The following is a 15,112-nucleotide window of genomic DNA, read 5'->3' as shown; positions in this document are numbered from 1 at the left end:
TTATCCCCTACCTTTAATTAAAAAGCTGTTTGAATCTGGTTTGAGTTGTTGACTACTCTTGAACATGCAGTCTCCCTTATAGTATGGTCCATACACCAGGCATCACTCCTTTGAATAATACTGTCTTTCCTGTCTCCTCACAGCAATGAGATGTCAGTAGCTCCTTAGCTAAGGGTGGGACTTCATGTTGACCTCTTTGCTGGCATTTTGTCTGAATTGGGCTTATGTAGGTTTTGTGCATGCTGCCAGAATCTCTGAGTTCAAATGTGCTGTATCTATCCTGTTGTGTTGGGAAAGCACCATTTCCTTAAGTCATTCACGACCCCTGGCTCTTACAGTCTTTTTGCCCCCTTTCTCCTTAGATCCCCGAGCCTTGAGGGAAGGAATATGATATAGATTCCCCATTTAGGGCTAAGCACTCTGAATAGACTTCAGAATTTTATATTAAAAATAGACACTGTGCCAAAAAAGAACCTCCAAAGATACCATTTAAAGAAGTTGCGGAATGTGGTTGGAACCCATCTCTACTAAATATTTGGCCATTGGAAGATAAATGGATAACAAAAGTTGTTTGGGAATGAATTTTTGAGCATTTAATTGGAAAAAGGGGGCTTTATTGATATTTTCTCTTAGAGTCATTGTCTAGTCCCATATATTTGTGAATAGATTGTTTGACAAACATTACAGTTCTCCAAAGGTATTTTTCTGTCACCTAAGTTGGTGGTTCTTTTCTATTGTATTGAGGAATTTAGATATTTTCCTGGCCTTCTGTACCCAGCAAAGTTTTATCTTACTAATTTTTATTCTTTGACATTTCAATGTCCATCCTGAACTAAACTCTCTCTTCCTCCCAGATCCTCTTCACCTTCATGTCCTCATCCTCCTGTCTTAATAACCCACTGACCCAATATCTTTTCATGTAGTTTTTTCTATTACAAACAGAACCTCATTTCTATAATTTGCCTTTGTAATAGATCAGTGATATTTGTTTTTGCTTCAGAGAAATAGATTGTCCTTTTTCCCCCATTTTTATCAGTGTGTATTACAGAGCAAGGGTTTTCATTATATTACTTGTGTCCATACATATGTACCCTCTCTTAATATTTACCACCTCTGTTACTCTTTCTCATTTCTTTCCTCTTAAAATATGACTGAAGGGCTCTGGTGGGTCTGTGAGATGGCTTAGTAGATAAAGGTTCTTAACCACCAAGCTTGTTGACCTGACTTCCATCTCTGGGGCCTACATGATGGCAAGAGAGAGCTGACCCCCACAAGTTGTCCTCTCCACACATGCACACACATGTATGCAGACATAAGTTAAATAAATAAAAAATGGATGTGGTATACACAGTAAAGTTTTGTGTACCTTTTCCAATAAGAAAGGAACAATAAGTCACCAGATATATTCTTTTATCTATATTTAAACTGATTCTCTTCTACACATATTTTTTAAAAATAGCTGTTTAGTTAAAAAGTAACTTTTCAAGCTGAAAGGGCCTTGGTTCATATAGATGTTGGTAAATTGGTGTATTTATATCTTTTTCAGAAAACATTATTCCAAGATGGCTATAGCTATTTGTGAAACCTCCCATATTATCATTTAAATGATATCTGTATCTATCTAATTTATTTAAAGTTCTGAACTATGTATTTATCATATGATAGTTTATTTTCTCTTAAAATGTTCTGATTTCGAGTTTACCTGTAGCACAGTGCTGAAGAGTGGATCTGACTTGTACATGCAGAGCAAGGGCTGTATGTCCCTGTCCTTTAATACTTTAGGAAATTCTTAAAAGTGGTGGTACTTGTACCTTATAAACCATATGGACTTTGTAGGAAAGTAAAAAGAAGAATATAGTTATCACCTAAAAGCCTTTGTAGAGTAACTTCTGACATTTGGCATTCTGATTTATTTCCAAGAATAAATAAATATGTAAGTACCACAGTTAAGAGGTTGAAATTATGATTCAGAGATTAAGAGAACTTGGTACTCTTCCAGAAGACCTGGGCTCAGTTCTCAGTACCTATGTGTGGTAGCTCAAAACTGTCTTCTGTAACTCCAGTTCCAGGGGATCTGGCGCCCTCTTCTGGCTTCTGTATGCACTGGGCATTTCTGCATGTGGTGCACAGATATATGCAGGTAAAAACACACATATAAATCTGTCTCTCACACACAGTTAAAGCATGATATGTATATAATTCTGTTTGATATTTAATGTTTAGCTTTGCATAATAGACATCTTCTGCACCAATAAAGTTTGTAAGCAATTAAATACTATATACATATATATATGTACACAGCACTATATCCATGTATCTGTATATACATATACATAGTACACTCATATAACACACACACATATATATCGTTATTGAATCTGCTAGGAGTTGACAATTCCAATAACCTTTTTTCATTTACAATATGCTATACTTAATTTGAGAACTAGAAAGATTTAACTTTGAAGCTCATTTATTTATATCTTTTTAAAAATTTATGTGAGTCTATATAGGTATTGCATGTAGGGGTGGGTATTCTTGGAGACAGTAACAGGACATAGAATTCTCTGAAGCTGAGTTGCAGTTGGCTGTAAGCTGCCTGATTTGAATGCTGAGAATCAAGCTCTGGTCTTCTTCAGGCACAGAAAGCACTTATACCTACTTTCCAGCCCGTGAAGCATATATTCAAAGTTAGCTCTACTTGTAACTGACTGTATTCCAATCCATAGAAATATGTAGGTTTCTTATTTTGTTTTTAAAGATGGAGTAGGTTTTTTCATAGTTCATTGACCCAACAATGGTTTTCTTCTTTAATTTCAGAATTCCATACGACATAATCTGTCACTGAACAAATGTTTCCTTAAAGTGCCTCGATCCAAGGATGATCCCGGAAAGGTAGGATATTTTCTTAAATTGAAGTGATAAGTGACTTGGCACATAGGAATCAAGACCGTTCATTGATCAAGAGTCCTTTTTTTTTTTTTTTTTTTGCGGAACAGCAAGTATTCCAGCCCACTCTGACTTAGGTGATATGTGATAAGGCCCAGTTATTTTAAAAAATTTACTTATTGGGTTTTTTTGTTTTTTTGTTTTGTTTTTTTTTGGAGCCAGGGTCTCACTATAACCTGGCTATCCTGGAATTTACAGGTATCTGCCTGCCTCTGCCTCCTGACGGCTGCGATTAAGTGCTTTGCCACCATATTTCACCCTTCCCTCATCAGGTTGAGAATTCTTTTAAAGTAATAAAGAACCCAGCTAGAGCTTTTCATTGATAGCTTACCTTGCTTTATCTAGCTTTTGCTTAGTGGTTTTCTTTTAGTGTTGTGTATGGAATCTAATCTGATGTTGCTTGTCAGGAGCTATAATGGGTTAGATGTCTGGGTGGAGCTGTGCACTTGGCAGGTAGAAAAGTGCTTTAATGAAATAAAAGTTCCTTCCTACTCCATTCTCGTAGTTGCTTTATTATCTCCTGATAGAGTTACAGTTTCAGTCAGAGCACCCCCTTATTTTGTTTTAATAACTGTGCAACAGTAGTGTGGCTACAGCTTTGTAGAGTCAGTTATTTTCTAAAACTTAGATTGCTAGGTTGAATCATACTTGCTTGTCAACATGAGCTGCTGGATTTGGATTCTGAGATAGTTGTGCCTGTTGGCAGATAATGTTCTTATTTGAGTGATTAGGTGTCTATTCTTTGTTAGAAATTTTCTTTTTCGTTTTATTCTGTCATTTCAGTTGTAGTTTACCTCATTCACGACTTATTGTGAAGATCATCTTTACGTTTTCTAAGCGTGTCTTTCACATGGTCATACAATTTTTTCCCTCTCCTGTTTTTGGCTTATTGTTACTTCTCCCTTAAGATTGAGCTCTAGTATGACTTCACTGACGCGTGTTTTCTCTCACTGTAGCCACTGTTATGTTGCATCAGCTCCTAAACTGGTCTGTTTCAGGGCTTGTTCTCTCTGTTTACAGGATCTTTCACCAGCAGCCAGCGGTCTTTCAGGAATGTTGACCCCACACCTTAGTTGCTACTCTTCATTATTTATCTACAGAGTCTACATTTTTATTTAAATCGTGCTTATCTTGTTCACTGTTGAACCCTATTTGCTTGCACAGTGGTCATTGGCATTGAGGAGGCATCCCTGATGATAAGCATAATGTGTCTTCCTTTTTTCTTGATGCCCACACGCCTAAGCAGTGGTGTTTCACAACACTTTTGAGGATTTGCTCTCCCAGAGGCTTTCATTGACTTTTCATAGGTGATTAGAATAGTTTTACTTTTTTATTTTTTATTTATGCTCATAACTCCAGCATTGTGAGTAGGAATTGATAATGAAAAATTTCTTTTGAATGTCCCTCACAATTGCTTTTAATTTTAAAGAAAGGCAGAATCTTCATAGATCCGGCTGGCCTTGAACCTGCTATGTAGATCAGTCTGGCCTCAAATTCACAGAGATCTGCCTGAATCTGCCTCTTTTTCCAAGTGCTAGGGTTTAAAATTGTGCATGATCACACCCGGCAATTTTCATAGAACATGAATCAGATTGAAAACCATTTTTAAAAGACAAGAAGTTATTTAAAATTGGATTTTATAAACATTTGGTCCTGATTTAAGTATTTAAAAATTTGCTTGTTTCTATGTTTTGAGACAGGTCTTACTATGTAGCCCTGCTGGTTTGGTGTTTGCTTTGGAGACTGGGTTGGGCTTGAACTTGCAAGCAGGCTTCTGCTTCTCTAGGGCTATTCTTCTCTAGCATAGTATGTGCCTGTTTCTAACTTTTTAAGGGAGTAAATAATCATCAAAATGAATACCTGATTTCTAACTAATTTATTTATACTTATTATTTTTTTTTTTTCTTCCCGAGACAAGGTTTCTCTGTAGCTTTGGAACCTGTCCTGGAACTAGCTCTTGTAGACCAGTCTGGCCTCGAACTCACAGAGATTCGCCTGCCTCTGCCTCCCGAGTGCTGGGATTAAAGGCGTGTGCCACCATCGCCAAGCTCTCTGCCTATATTCTAACTATTTATTAATGTAACTAAATTGTTAACAATTGGAAGGCCATTACACACTTGACTGCTAATTTTATTTCTTATGCACAGAAGATAAAATCCTTTCCTTCTTTAATTAAACAGTATCATGGACTAAGGCCAATTTAAAAATATGTAGGGTTCATTTTGCAGTCATCATTGGGCTTAGGTTTATTTCAAAATGTAGTTAAAGTTGTGTACTAGTTTTGCAGGGGGACAGCACTTGTATTAGTTAGCTCACACTCACCCATAACTGTGGCGTCAGGAAATCCAACACCCTCTTCTGGCCTCCATAGGTACCTATACCCATGTACAAAAACATGTACACAGACATGTAGATGGAGACTGCTTGTTCATTCCCGGCCGCCCAGACCTGAAATAATCATGAAGAAATTGTATTAATTACAATACTGTTTGGCCATTAACTCTAGCGTATTCTTTGCTAGCTCTTACATCTTGAATTAACCCATTTCATTTATTTTGTATTTTATCACAAGGCTCATGGTTTACCTGTAGGGTTCTTGGACAGATGTCTTTCTCCTTTGGCAGCTACATGGCATCTCCTCATTCCTGCCTACTCTCTGTCTACATCTGTTATTTTCCTCCTGGCTTTACTCCGTTAAACCATTGGCTGAAAGCAGCTTCTTTATTAACCAGTGGCTGTAAAACATATTCACAGCATACAGAGGGGAATCCCACATTACAGACACACATAACACAAAATTAAAAAGAGACTTATTTTTAAAAGATAGAGGTGAGTTGAATACTAAGAGGTATGAACTTTCAGCTTTTACCATTTATCTCTAGTTTTAATGTTTTATATTGATCAAGCTTGCCATTGTTCTCATTAATTTATTTAATCTCACAAATTAGGTTTATAATAGTATGATTGCTTTCACTTGGGATCCCAAAGCTTGGTTTGAGTAGTGGCCATGGTCCTTATTGATTATGGTTAGAAGTTATGTTGTGAAGTTGATCTTATTAAGTAATACATTTCTGTGAATAAAGTCATTTTTATTTGCTACTTAAAGTTTATTTATTTTATGTGTATGGGTGTTTTATGTGTATATAAGTCTGTTTATCATGTGTCTGCCTGGTACCTCGAGACCAAAGGAGGTTTTTTAATCTCTTGGGATTGGAGTTACAGATAGTTGTGAGCTTTCATGTTGGTGCTGGGAATTGAACCTGGGTCTTCTTTAAGAGAAGCCAGTGCTCTTAACCTCTGAACCATCTCTCCAGCCCCTTTGTGAGACTGAATGAATTTTGCAAAATTCCATTGTTTTTAAAAATGTTTTTGAAACCTCAGTGTTAAGTCACTTTCTTTATAGAAGACATAATTAAGGGCAAGGCCAAGGTACTTACTCCTTGTTCATATTCAGTTTGGAGTTGGCTGAATGCTGGGAGAAGGAAGGCGGAGAGAGAGAGAGAGAGAGAGAGAGAGAGAGAGAGAGAGAGAGAGAGAGAGAGAGAGAGAGAGAGAGAGAGAGAGAGACGCCATGGAGCCACACCAGAGTTAGAGATGCTGAAACTTTGCCGAAAAGCCACTGTCACGTGGCGATACACAGATTAATGGAGATGGGTTAAATTAATATGTAAGAGTTAGCCAATAGGAAGCTAGAGCTAATGGGTCAAGTAGTGATTTAAATAATACAGTTTCTGTGTGATTATTTCAGGTCTAAGCTAGCTGGGCTGCCAGGAACCAACAAGCAGCCTCCTTGCAACAAGTAATTGACATATAACATCTTTCCCGTTTCATTGTATGGCTTTCTATTCGCTGTGTTATCAGAGAGGTAGAAAAAGCAGTTAAGACCCGAAGTGCTTGTTGAATTACTTGTTTTATCATGTAAGAAGTCTATTTTTCCTCTGTTCTTTGAAATAATTTCAAAGAGCCATATTGTTACTGTTTTTTTCCCACTAAAGAAACACAAAATGAAATTATTTTGCCCCGTAACTACAAGTTTCTTTTTGTCTTCTCTGAGTTGGAGTCCTTTGTTTGTCTGTGTATCCTACAATTTTTGCTTAGGAAATTTTTTTGTTCCTGTGTATATGAGTATTTTGCCTGCATGTAGCTCAATGTACCATGTTTGTGCCTGGTGCCCCAGGAAGCCAGAAGAAGACTTTGGGTACTCTGGGACTAGAGTTACAGACAGATGTGAGCTGCTTCTAGAAGAGCAGACAGTGCTATGCTCTTGAGCTCCTTTCTCTGCTTTTTATCTGCCATTTTTTGTCCCTATCCATTAGGATTGTTTTCTGTGTTTTTGTCTAATTTATTGATCTAAAACTTTTTGTAAATGTTTTATTCTTTAGTTCGTATATGCTTAATAATGATCTTAGTAAATGATTAATAAGTGTTGCTTGCATGATGAAAATACAGTTGACTAAATTTACGTTTAAAAATGATGGCTGTCTTCTGTTTCCTGGCTTAGTCTTCTTTCAACTTGGTTCTTTTTCCAGTTCAGAAGAATACTTCACTCTGAAAGGAATCAAGGAATTACTGGAAGTAACTTCAACATGTAGCATGAGTAACAGTAGACTAATAACCAGTCAGAGTGTCATTTTTTTATTACTTTATAAATAATACCATTCAAAATTTCCACTTCCCTCCCACTCCCCCACTCCTCCTTCCCCTCTCCCCCTCCAGTCCTAAGAGAGGACAGGGTACCCTGCCGTGTGGAAAGTCCAAGGCCCTCCTCCCTCCATCCAGACTTAGGAAGGTATGCATCCAAATAGAATAGGATCCCAAAAAGCCAGTACATGCAATAGAGACAAATCCCAGTGCCATTATCATTGGCTTCTTAGTCTGCCCCAATTGTCAGCCACATTCAGAGGGTCCAGTTTGATCCCATGCTCGTTCAGTCCCAGTTCAGCTGAGTTTGGCGAGCTCCCATTAGCTCAGGCACACTGTCTCAGTGGGTGGGCTAACCCCTTGTGGTCCTGACTTCCTTGCTCATCTTCTCCCTCCTTCTGCTCTTCAACTGGACCTTGGGTGCTTGGTCCAGTGCTCTGATGTTGGTCCCTGTCTCTATCTCCATCTGTCGCTGGACGAAGATTCTATGGTGATATTCAAGATAGTCATCAGTCTGATTACAGGACAAGGCCAGTTCAGGCACCCTCTCCTCCACTGCCCAGAGTCCTAGCTGGAGACATCCCCGTGGACACCTGGGAACCCCTTTAGAGCTAAGCCTCTTGCCAACCCCAAAATGGCTCCCTTAATTAAGATATCTTCTTCCCTGCTCCCATATCCGTCCTTCCTCCATCTCAACCATCCCACTCCTCCAAGCTCTCCCCTTCTCCCTTCTCTCTCCCCCTCTCCCTTTCCACCCACCCTACCCCCACCCTTACCCCCATGCTCCCAACTTTTGCTTGGCGATCTTGTCTGCTTCCAGTTTCCAGGAGGATCTATATGTTTTTCTTTGGGTTCACCTTATTACTTAGCTTCTCTAGGATCGCACACTAGAGGCTCCATGTCCTTTGTTTATGACTAGAATCCACTAATGAGAGAGTACATACCATATTCATGTTTTTGGGTCTGGGTTATCTCTCTCAGGATAGTGTTTTCTATTTCCATCCATTTGCATTCAAAATTCAAGATGTCATCGTTTTACCGCTGAGTAGTACTCTAATGTGTAGATGTGCCACACTTTCTTTATCCATTCTTCCATTGAGGGGCATCTAGGTTGTTTCCAGGTTCTGGCTATTACAAGTAATACTACTATGAACGCAGTTGAACAAATGCTTTTGTAGTATCTTTTGGGTATATTCCCAAGAGTGGAATTGCTGGATCCTGAGGTAGGTTGACTCCCAATTTTCTGAGAAACCGCCACACTGATCTCTAAAGTGGTTGCACAAGTCTGCATTCCCACCAGCAATGGATAAGTATTCCCCTTACTCCACATCCTCTCCAGCATAGGTTATCATTGGTGTTTTTGATTTTAGCCATTCTGAACAGGTGTAAGATGGTATCTCAAAGTTGTTTTGATTTGCATTTCCCTGATAGCTAAGGAAGTTGAACATGTCCTTGAGTATCTTTGGCCTTTTGAAATTCTTCTGTTGAGAATTCTCTGTTCAGTTCAGTACCCCATTTTTTTTTTATTGGGTTATTTAGAATTTTAATGTCTAGTTTCTTGAGTTTTTAATATAATTTGGAGATCAGACCTTTGTCTGATGTGGGGTTGCTTGAAGATCTTCCATTCAGTAGGTTGCCTTTTTGTCTTAATGACTGTGTCCTTTGCTTTACAGAAGCTTCTCAGTTTCAGGAGGTCCCATTTATTCTTTGTTGCTCTTAATGTCTGTGCTACTGGGGTTATACGTAGGAAGTGCCCATGTATTGCAGGCTACTTCCCACTTTCTCTTCTATCAGGTTCAGTGTGGTCGGATTTATATTAAGATCTTTAACCCATTTGGATTTGAGTTTTTTGCATGGTGATAGATATGGATCTATTTTCATTCTTATACAGGTTGACATCCAGTTATGCCAGCACCATTTGTTAAAGATTCTCCTATTGTATAATTTTAACTCCTTTGTCACAAATCAGGTGTTCATAGGTTTGTGGATTAATATCTGGGTCTTCAATTCGATTCCATTGATCAGCGCCTCTGTTTTTATGCCAGTAACAAGTTTTTTTCATTACTGTAGCTCTGTAATAGAGTTCGATGTCAGGGATGGTAATGCCTCCGGTTGTTCCTTTATTGTATAGGATTGTTTTGGCTATCCTGGGTTTTTTGTTTTTCCATATAAAGTTGATTATTGTTCTCTCAAGGTCTGTGAAGAATTTTGTTGGGGTTTTGATGGGATTGCATTGAATCTATAGATTGCCTTTTATAGAATTGCCATTTTTACTATGTTGATCCTACCAATCCAAGAGCATGGGAGATCTTTCCATTTTCTGGTATCCTCTTCAATTTCTTTCTTCAAAGACTTAAAAATTCTTGTCAAATAAATCTTTTACTTCCTCTGACTTAGTATAAAGGAGCATAACACAGTTTAACTCTTTGCATTATCTTCAAACGAAATTTTTGTTTGGGTGTCAGGTGGGTGATGTAATTGTAGATGATTGTTACTCATTGATGACTTCATTTGGAACATCTTATTTTTATAAGATGTAGAGAAACTTTAAAGAAAATGAGACTGAAATGGCCATCCTACTTCCAGGAATCCTCAGAATGAGACTGAGCTGAGATCTGTCTCCTCCCGTTTTATATTCTTCTCTAGTGCTGGGATTAAAGGTGTGCATCACCACTGCCCAGCCTCTATGGATAACTAGTGTTATTATTGGGAATTAAAGGTGTGTGCCTTCATTGGCTGGTCTGTATAGCTGACTAGTGTGGTTGCTTTGTACTCTGATCTTCAGGCAAGCTTTATTAAAATACAAATGAAATATCACTACACATAAGGATAATTGAGAGTGTGATTGGATAAAAATGAAGACATCATATTTATTGGAGTAAGTAAGAAAAAAACCCCATAGTAGTTTTAAAACAATGTTTTATTTGCTGTTTTGGCATATTTGAATAGAGTTAGTGGTTTTAAATCGCTGTAGCTAAGAGCCCCCTTTGCTGTCTGGGCATAGACATACCGAGTTTAGTTGAAGGAGCAGTTTGAGCAAAGTTCAGGTGAATCAGTAATTAAAGGAATTAATAACAAGGTCTAAACATAAAGAAATGAGTTGGTGCCAGTGAGTGAATGTCAAAGTAAAGATCCGTTATGAATGTCAAATCAGCCATTAGACACAGTGAGATATGACAACCAAGAGTAGCTGGGCGTGGTGGCATGTGTCCTTACATTTCAGCACTTAGAAGGCTGGGCCCAACCTGAGCTGCACAGTGAGATGCTTCCTTTAAATAACAACAAAAGGCTGGAGAGATTGCTCGATTTAACCTGCTACTCTTGCAGGGGACCCAAGTTCAGTCTAGCATTCAATTCAGATGGGTCACAACTGCTCTTTAAGTAACTCTAGCTCCAGGGGATCTAACATCCTCTTCTGGCCTTCATGGGCACCCTTGGCACTTACACATACATGTATTAAAATAAAATCAAAAGCTAACACTGGTAAGATAGGTGTTCTGGTGATTTGAAAGACTCAAGAGCTTTCATCCCAGCATCACATCATGCTGAGAACAGTTTCCCCTCAGCTGCCTTTTATTTGCACCTTTGTTGTTGTAAATATTTAACCTGAAAGCTAATTTTTATGTCTATAAATCACTTCACTTTACAATTCTAGAAAATATGAGAAGTGTATAGTGCAACCGTTGTGATCAAGATTATTTTATTCTGTCCCTTAAGTGTCAGTCTCCTCTTTTCTAGGCCCTAGCAATTAATGATGTGTTTTCTATTTCTTAGAATTTTGCCTTTTTCAGACTGGTATGTAATAGGATTCATATAGTAAGTACATGGTCTTTTTAATCTTTTTTATTTAACATGATAGTTTTGAGATTCATGTTGTGGATACAACAGTCTGTCCCATCTTAACTACATGTATTCTGGCCTATGAGTTTCCCCACACAAAATGACCATTTGAAGGCTATAAGACTTGTTGCTATTATATCATCAGATTTCTTTCTTTTAGGCTTAGACCAGATAATGATAAATATTGAAATTTTAAAAATACTAGCTGTCATATTAAAACAGCCAGTAGCCATATTAAGCTGCCTATTTAGTGGGTTACATATTAAAGATAGGTGAGCTGTGTGTCTCTTAGACATTAAGAATGATATGGAAAAACTTTATATTTAACTAAAAATATTTAAAAGTGTTAAATAAATTAGGACACTGATTAAGTAAAAGCACGTAAGATATTTTTACACATCTTTAACATTTAGAAACTCATTTATTAAATCAATATGGTGATTGCATATTTTAAATCTATTAGTTTAGAAATAAGTTACTTAGATGCTGCCCCTCTAGACATCATTTACTTACTTTGCTAATTAGTGCATTTAAAGGCAATGAAATCTTCATTTGTTTCAAAAGGATGTTCCAGGAACTTAAGTTGGCATTGGGATAATTGTTTATACATTCATTCAGCCAGCCAAGCACCCTGCCTTTGAGTGCTTGCTTTGTTTGATCATTAATAGTCTCCTTTGTGGTTGAAAAGAGTAGCTCTAGTGCTTAAAGTAAACACTTTTGAGAGAAAGATGATGTTGTTTATTACACTGAAGCAGTGGGAGTGAACCAGACACAAGCTGGCAAGTGTGGTTGCTTTTTATATGGGGCTTGCAGATTGCAGTAGCATCGTAGGATGCTGTGGAGAAAATGAACTGCCGCATAGAAACTGGGAATGAGAAAGAAAGGATTACGATGTGATATAAAACTATGGATGTCAGGGATGGAAAGGGTCTGGTTTCATTTTTGAAGTTCTTGAAATAGGTGTGCATTGAGAGCTAAGGAAGAATGGGAACAGTGAACATGTTCTTGGCAGTGGACTTACTTAAAACAAAATTCACAGGTTTAGCCATTTATATTTGCTAGCTACTTAGGATAGGAGTTTGGAATATAACGCTACTACTATTTCTATGTAAGTAGATAATAACATTCTCCTCTCCCCCTTTTTTCCTTTTAATTGGTTTTTAAGACAGGGTTTTTGTTGTTGTTGTTGTTTTGTGTGTGTGTGTGTGTGTGTGTAGTCTTTGGCTGCCCTGGCCTCTTTAGTTAACCACTCTGCCTTCAGAGTGCTGGTATTAAAGGTGTACATTTCCACTGCCTGGATAGATAAGAACATTTTAATTAAGAGTATTTTCAACCTGAAACTTGTTAAAGACAGGTCATATTACTGTGTGATAAAGCAGGATTCTTGAATTGATATACGATATATTTTATATAAAGTAATGCATATTTTATGTTGAGAATAAAGTCATTTAAATTACTTGATCTTTGAGGTATCTTTATTTTATTTTATTTTATTTTGAACAAGAGCTTACTGTTCAAACTGGCCCAGAACTCAGAGCTATCACAGAACTCACAGCTATTCTCCTGCCTCAATCTCTCCCAGGTGCTAGAATTATAAGCATGAGTTGTTACATTCAGATGTTTCATTTTTGAAAAGAAACCCTCATTTTCCTGGTGTTAATAGATTAACTATTTGGTCTTTTCTGCTGAATGCTGTGAGATTTTATTTGGGTGTTACAGGTTTTTTTTCTTTGAAGTTAATGTTCATTTTAGTATGTGTTGAAGTTTGTAGTAGATTGACTTTGGAAAATGTAGTTAGTGAAAGTTGTGGAATTCTAGTTTCTGATGTTTGTGGCTAAAGAGAGTAAGACATTGTGTTCTTTATATTGGTGGAAGGTGCATAATATGTGCGAGTATTTACTGTGTAAGTCCTGCTGATATGACATGTATGATATGTGCGAGTATTTACTGTGTAAGTCCTGTTGATGTGACATGTATGATATGTGCGAGTATTTACTGTGTAAGTCCTGTTGATGTGAAATGTATGATATGTGCGAGTATTTACTGTGTAAGTCCTGTTGGTGTGACATGTATGATATGTGCGAGTATTTACTGTGTAAGTCCTGTTGATGTGACATGTATGATATGTGTGAGTATTTACTGTGTAAGTCCTGTTGGTATGACATGACGCCTGCATTTGTGTTTTACTTACAGAACACAGAGCTCTTTGCATTCTAGCCTTGACTCCAGGTGAAATCTGGTCAAACCTGCCTTCAGATGGTGGTCTTTGAGTTCTTCATAGGTTTTTTTCATGTCAGGAAGCTTGTAAAAGTGGAGTTGTCAAGCATATGAGTGTACATGCGTTCTAATAGGGGCGGCTGCTTTCCAATGGTTTTGATTTGCCCAGTCCTAATCACCTTGATTTTTAAAATCTTTTCTGAAGGTTCCATTCAAGTCTTTAAAAAAAATGTTGTCATTACTGAGTGTGTCTGTCTTATGGAAGTTTTTAATTTATGTTATTAAATAAAATATTTTCTCAGACTGAGGTTTGCTTTTTTAATTTTTATAATTATGCTGTAAAAAGAGTAGTCATGTTAAATGCTAATGAAATAAAATTTATTTTTAGTTTACTATTTAGTGAGTTTTGTGTGCTGTCCAGGCAGTCAACTAGTAAATAAATAATTTTTTTCTGTTTCTTCTAAAAGTTTGATGCTTTACATTTATGTTCATGATTAATTTCAAATTAATATTTGTGGGTAGAGCTTTTAATTGTCTTTTTGAATTGTTCCTGTATCTTTGTGCAGTGTTCTTATTTTTAATTGATTTTTATTTGTTTGTGTGTGATGCTGGGACAAGGCATTGGGTATGTGTGGCAGATACTCTCGTCATTGAATTTTATGTCTCAGTACCCACATTGGATACCTCACTACCACCTGTAATTCTAGTCCTAGGGTTTCTGACACCCTCTTCTGGTCTCTGTGAGCCTGCAATGCACATGGTGCACATACATATACACATACATTTGCACATGCATATAAACTAGAATAAAACTCTTGGGAAGAACCCTAGTGGCTTGCATATCCTAAAGGAAAGCTGGGACCCAGCTAGAAACCAGGAGACAGGAATTCTTTCCAGATAATATTTTGTTTTCTGGCAGTGACTTGGCTATATCATGCATAATCAATATTAGATTAGAGGTCTCTGATTCTCCCCCCCCCCCATGTCTTAAGTTATTGTTCTTTTGCTGTGAAGACCATGTTCAAGGGAACTCTTATAAAAGAAATCATTTAACTGGAGCTTGCTTACAGTTTTAGAGGGTTAGTTCTTGTCATCATGGCGGAAAGCAGAGAGGCATGGTACTGGAGCAGTAGCTGAGAGTTTTATATCCTGATTTCCCATGAAACCTCAAAGCCCACCCCTAGTGACACAGTCCAGCAAGGCCACATCTTTACCCACAAGTGTACACTTTCTAATCCTTCCCAAGCATGAGCCTATGGGAACTGTTCTCATTCAAACTATCATACTCCCTTACAAATATACATTTTTATTTAGATAAGGATTTATATACCATAACCCGGTAGTTTCAGCATATTTCTAAAGCTGTTCTTTAACCCCTACTACTGAACTCTAGGACATTTCCATTTTATCTCTTAGACAGGAACACGGTTTACATTAATGTTTTCTTCTCATTTCTCCTATTTCAAGC

At 37.4% G+C, this 15,112-nt stretch overlaps 1 protein-coding gene across 5 annotated transcripts in view; it reads left to right on the top strand.

Annotated features, from left to right (window-relative positions):
* Positions 1–15,112, top strand: part of Foxj3 (forkhead box J3) — a 110,050-nt gene that overhangs the window by 52,093 nt on the left and 42,845 nt on the right. For 3 of the 5 annotated variants that reach the window (XM_085686494.2, XM_085686491.2, XM_085686492.2), the window contains exon 4: positions 2,818–2,892. The exons of the other annotated variants lie outside the window; for them this stretch is intronic. In XM_085686494.2, coding sequence (XP_085542620.1) covers positions 2,818–2,892 — 75 coding nt within the window. The remainder of the gene's footprint in view (positions 1–2,817; positions 2,893–15,112) is intronic. 5 annotated transcript variants of the gene reach the window in all.

This window comes from Myodes glareolus, chromosome 3 (genome assembly GCF_982192425.1).
Source record: "Myodes glareolus chromosome 3, mMyoGla1.1, whole genome shotgun sequence".
NCBI lineage: Eukaryota > Metazoa > Chordata > Mammalia > Rodentia > Cricetidae > Myodes > Myodes glareolus.
Note: the sequence above shows the minus strand (reverse complement) of the source record. Positions and strands in the feature narration are given on the sequence as shown.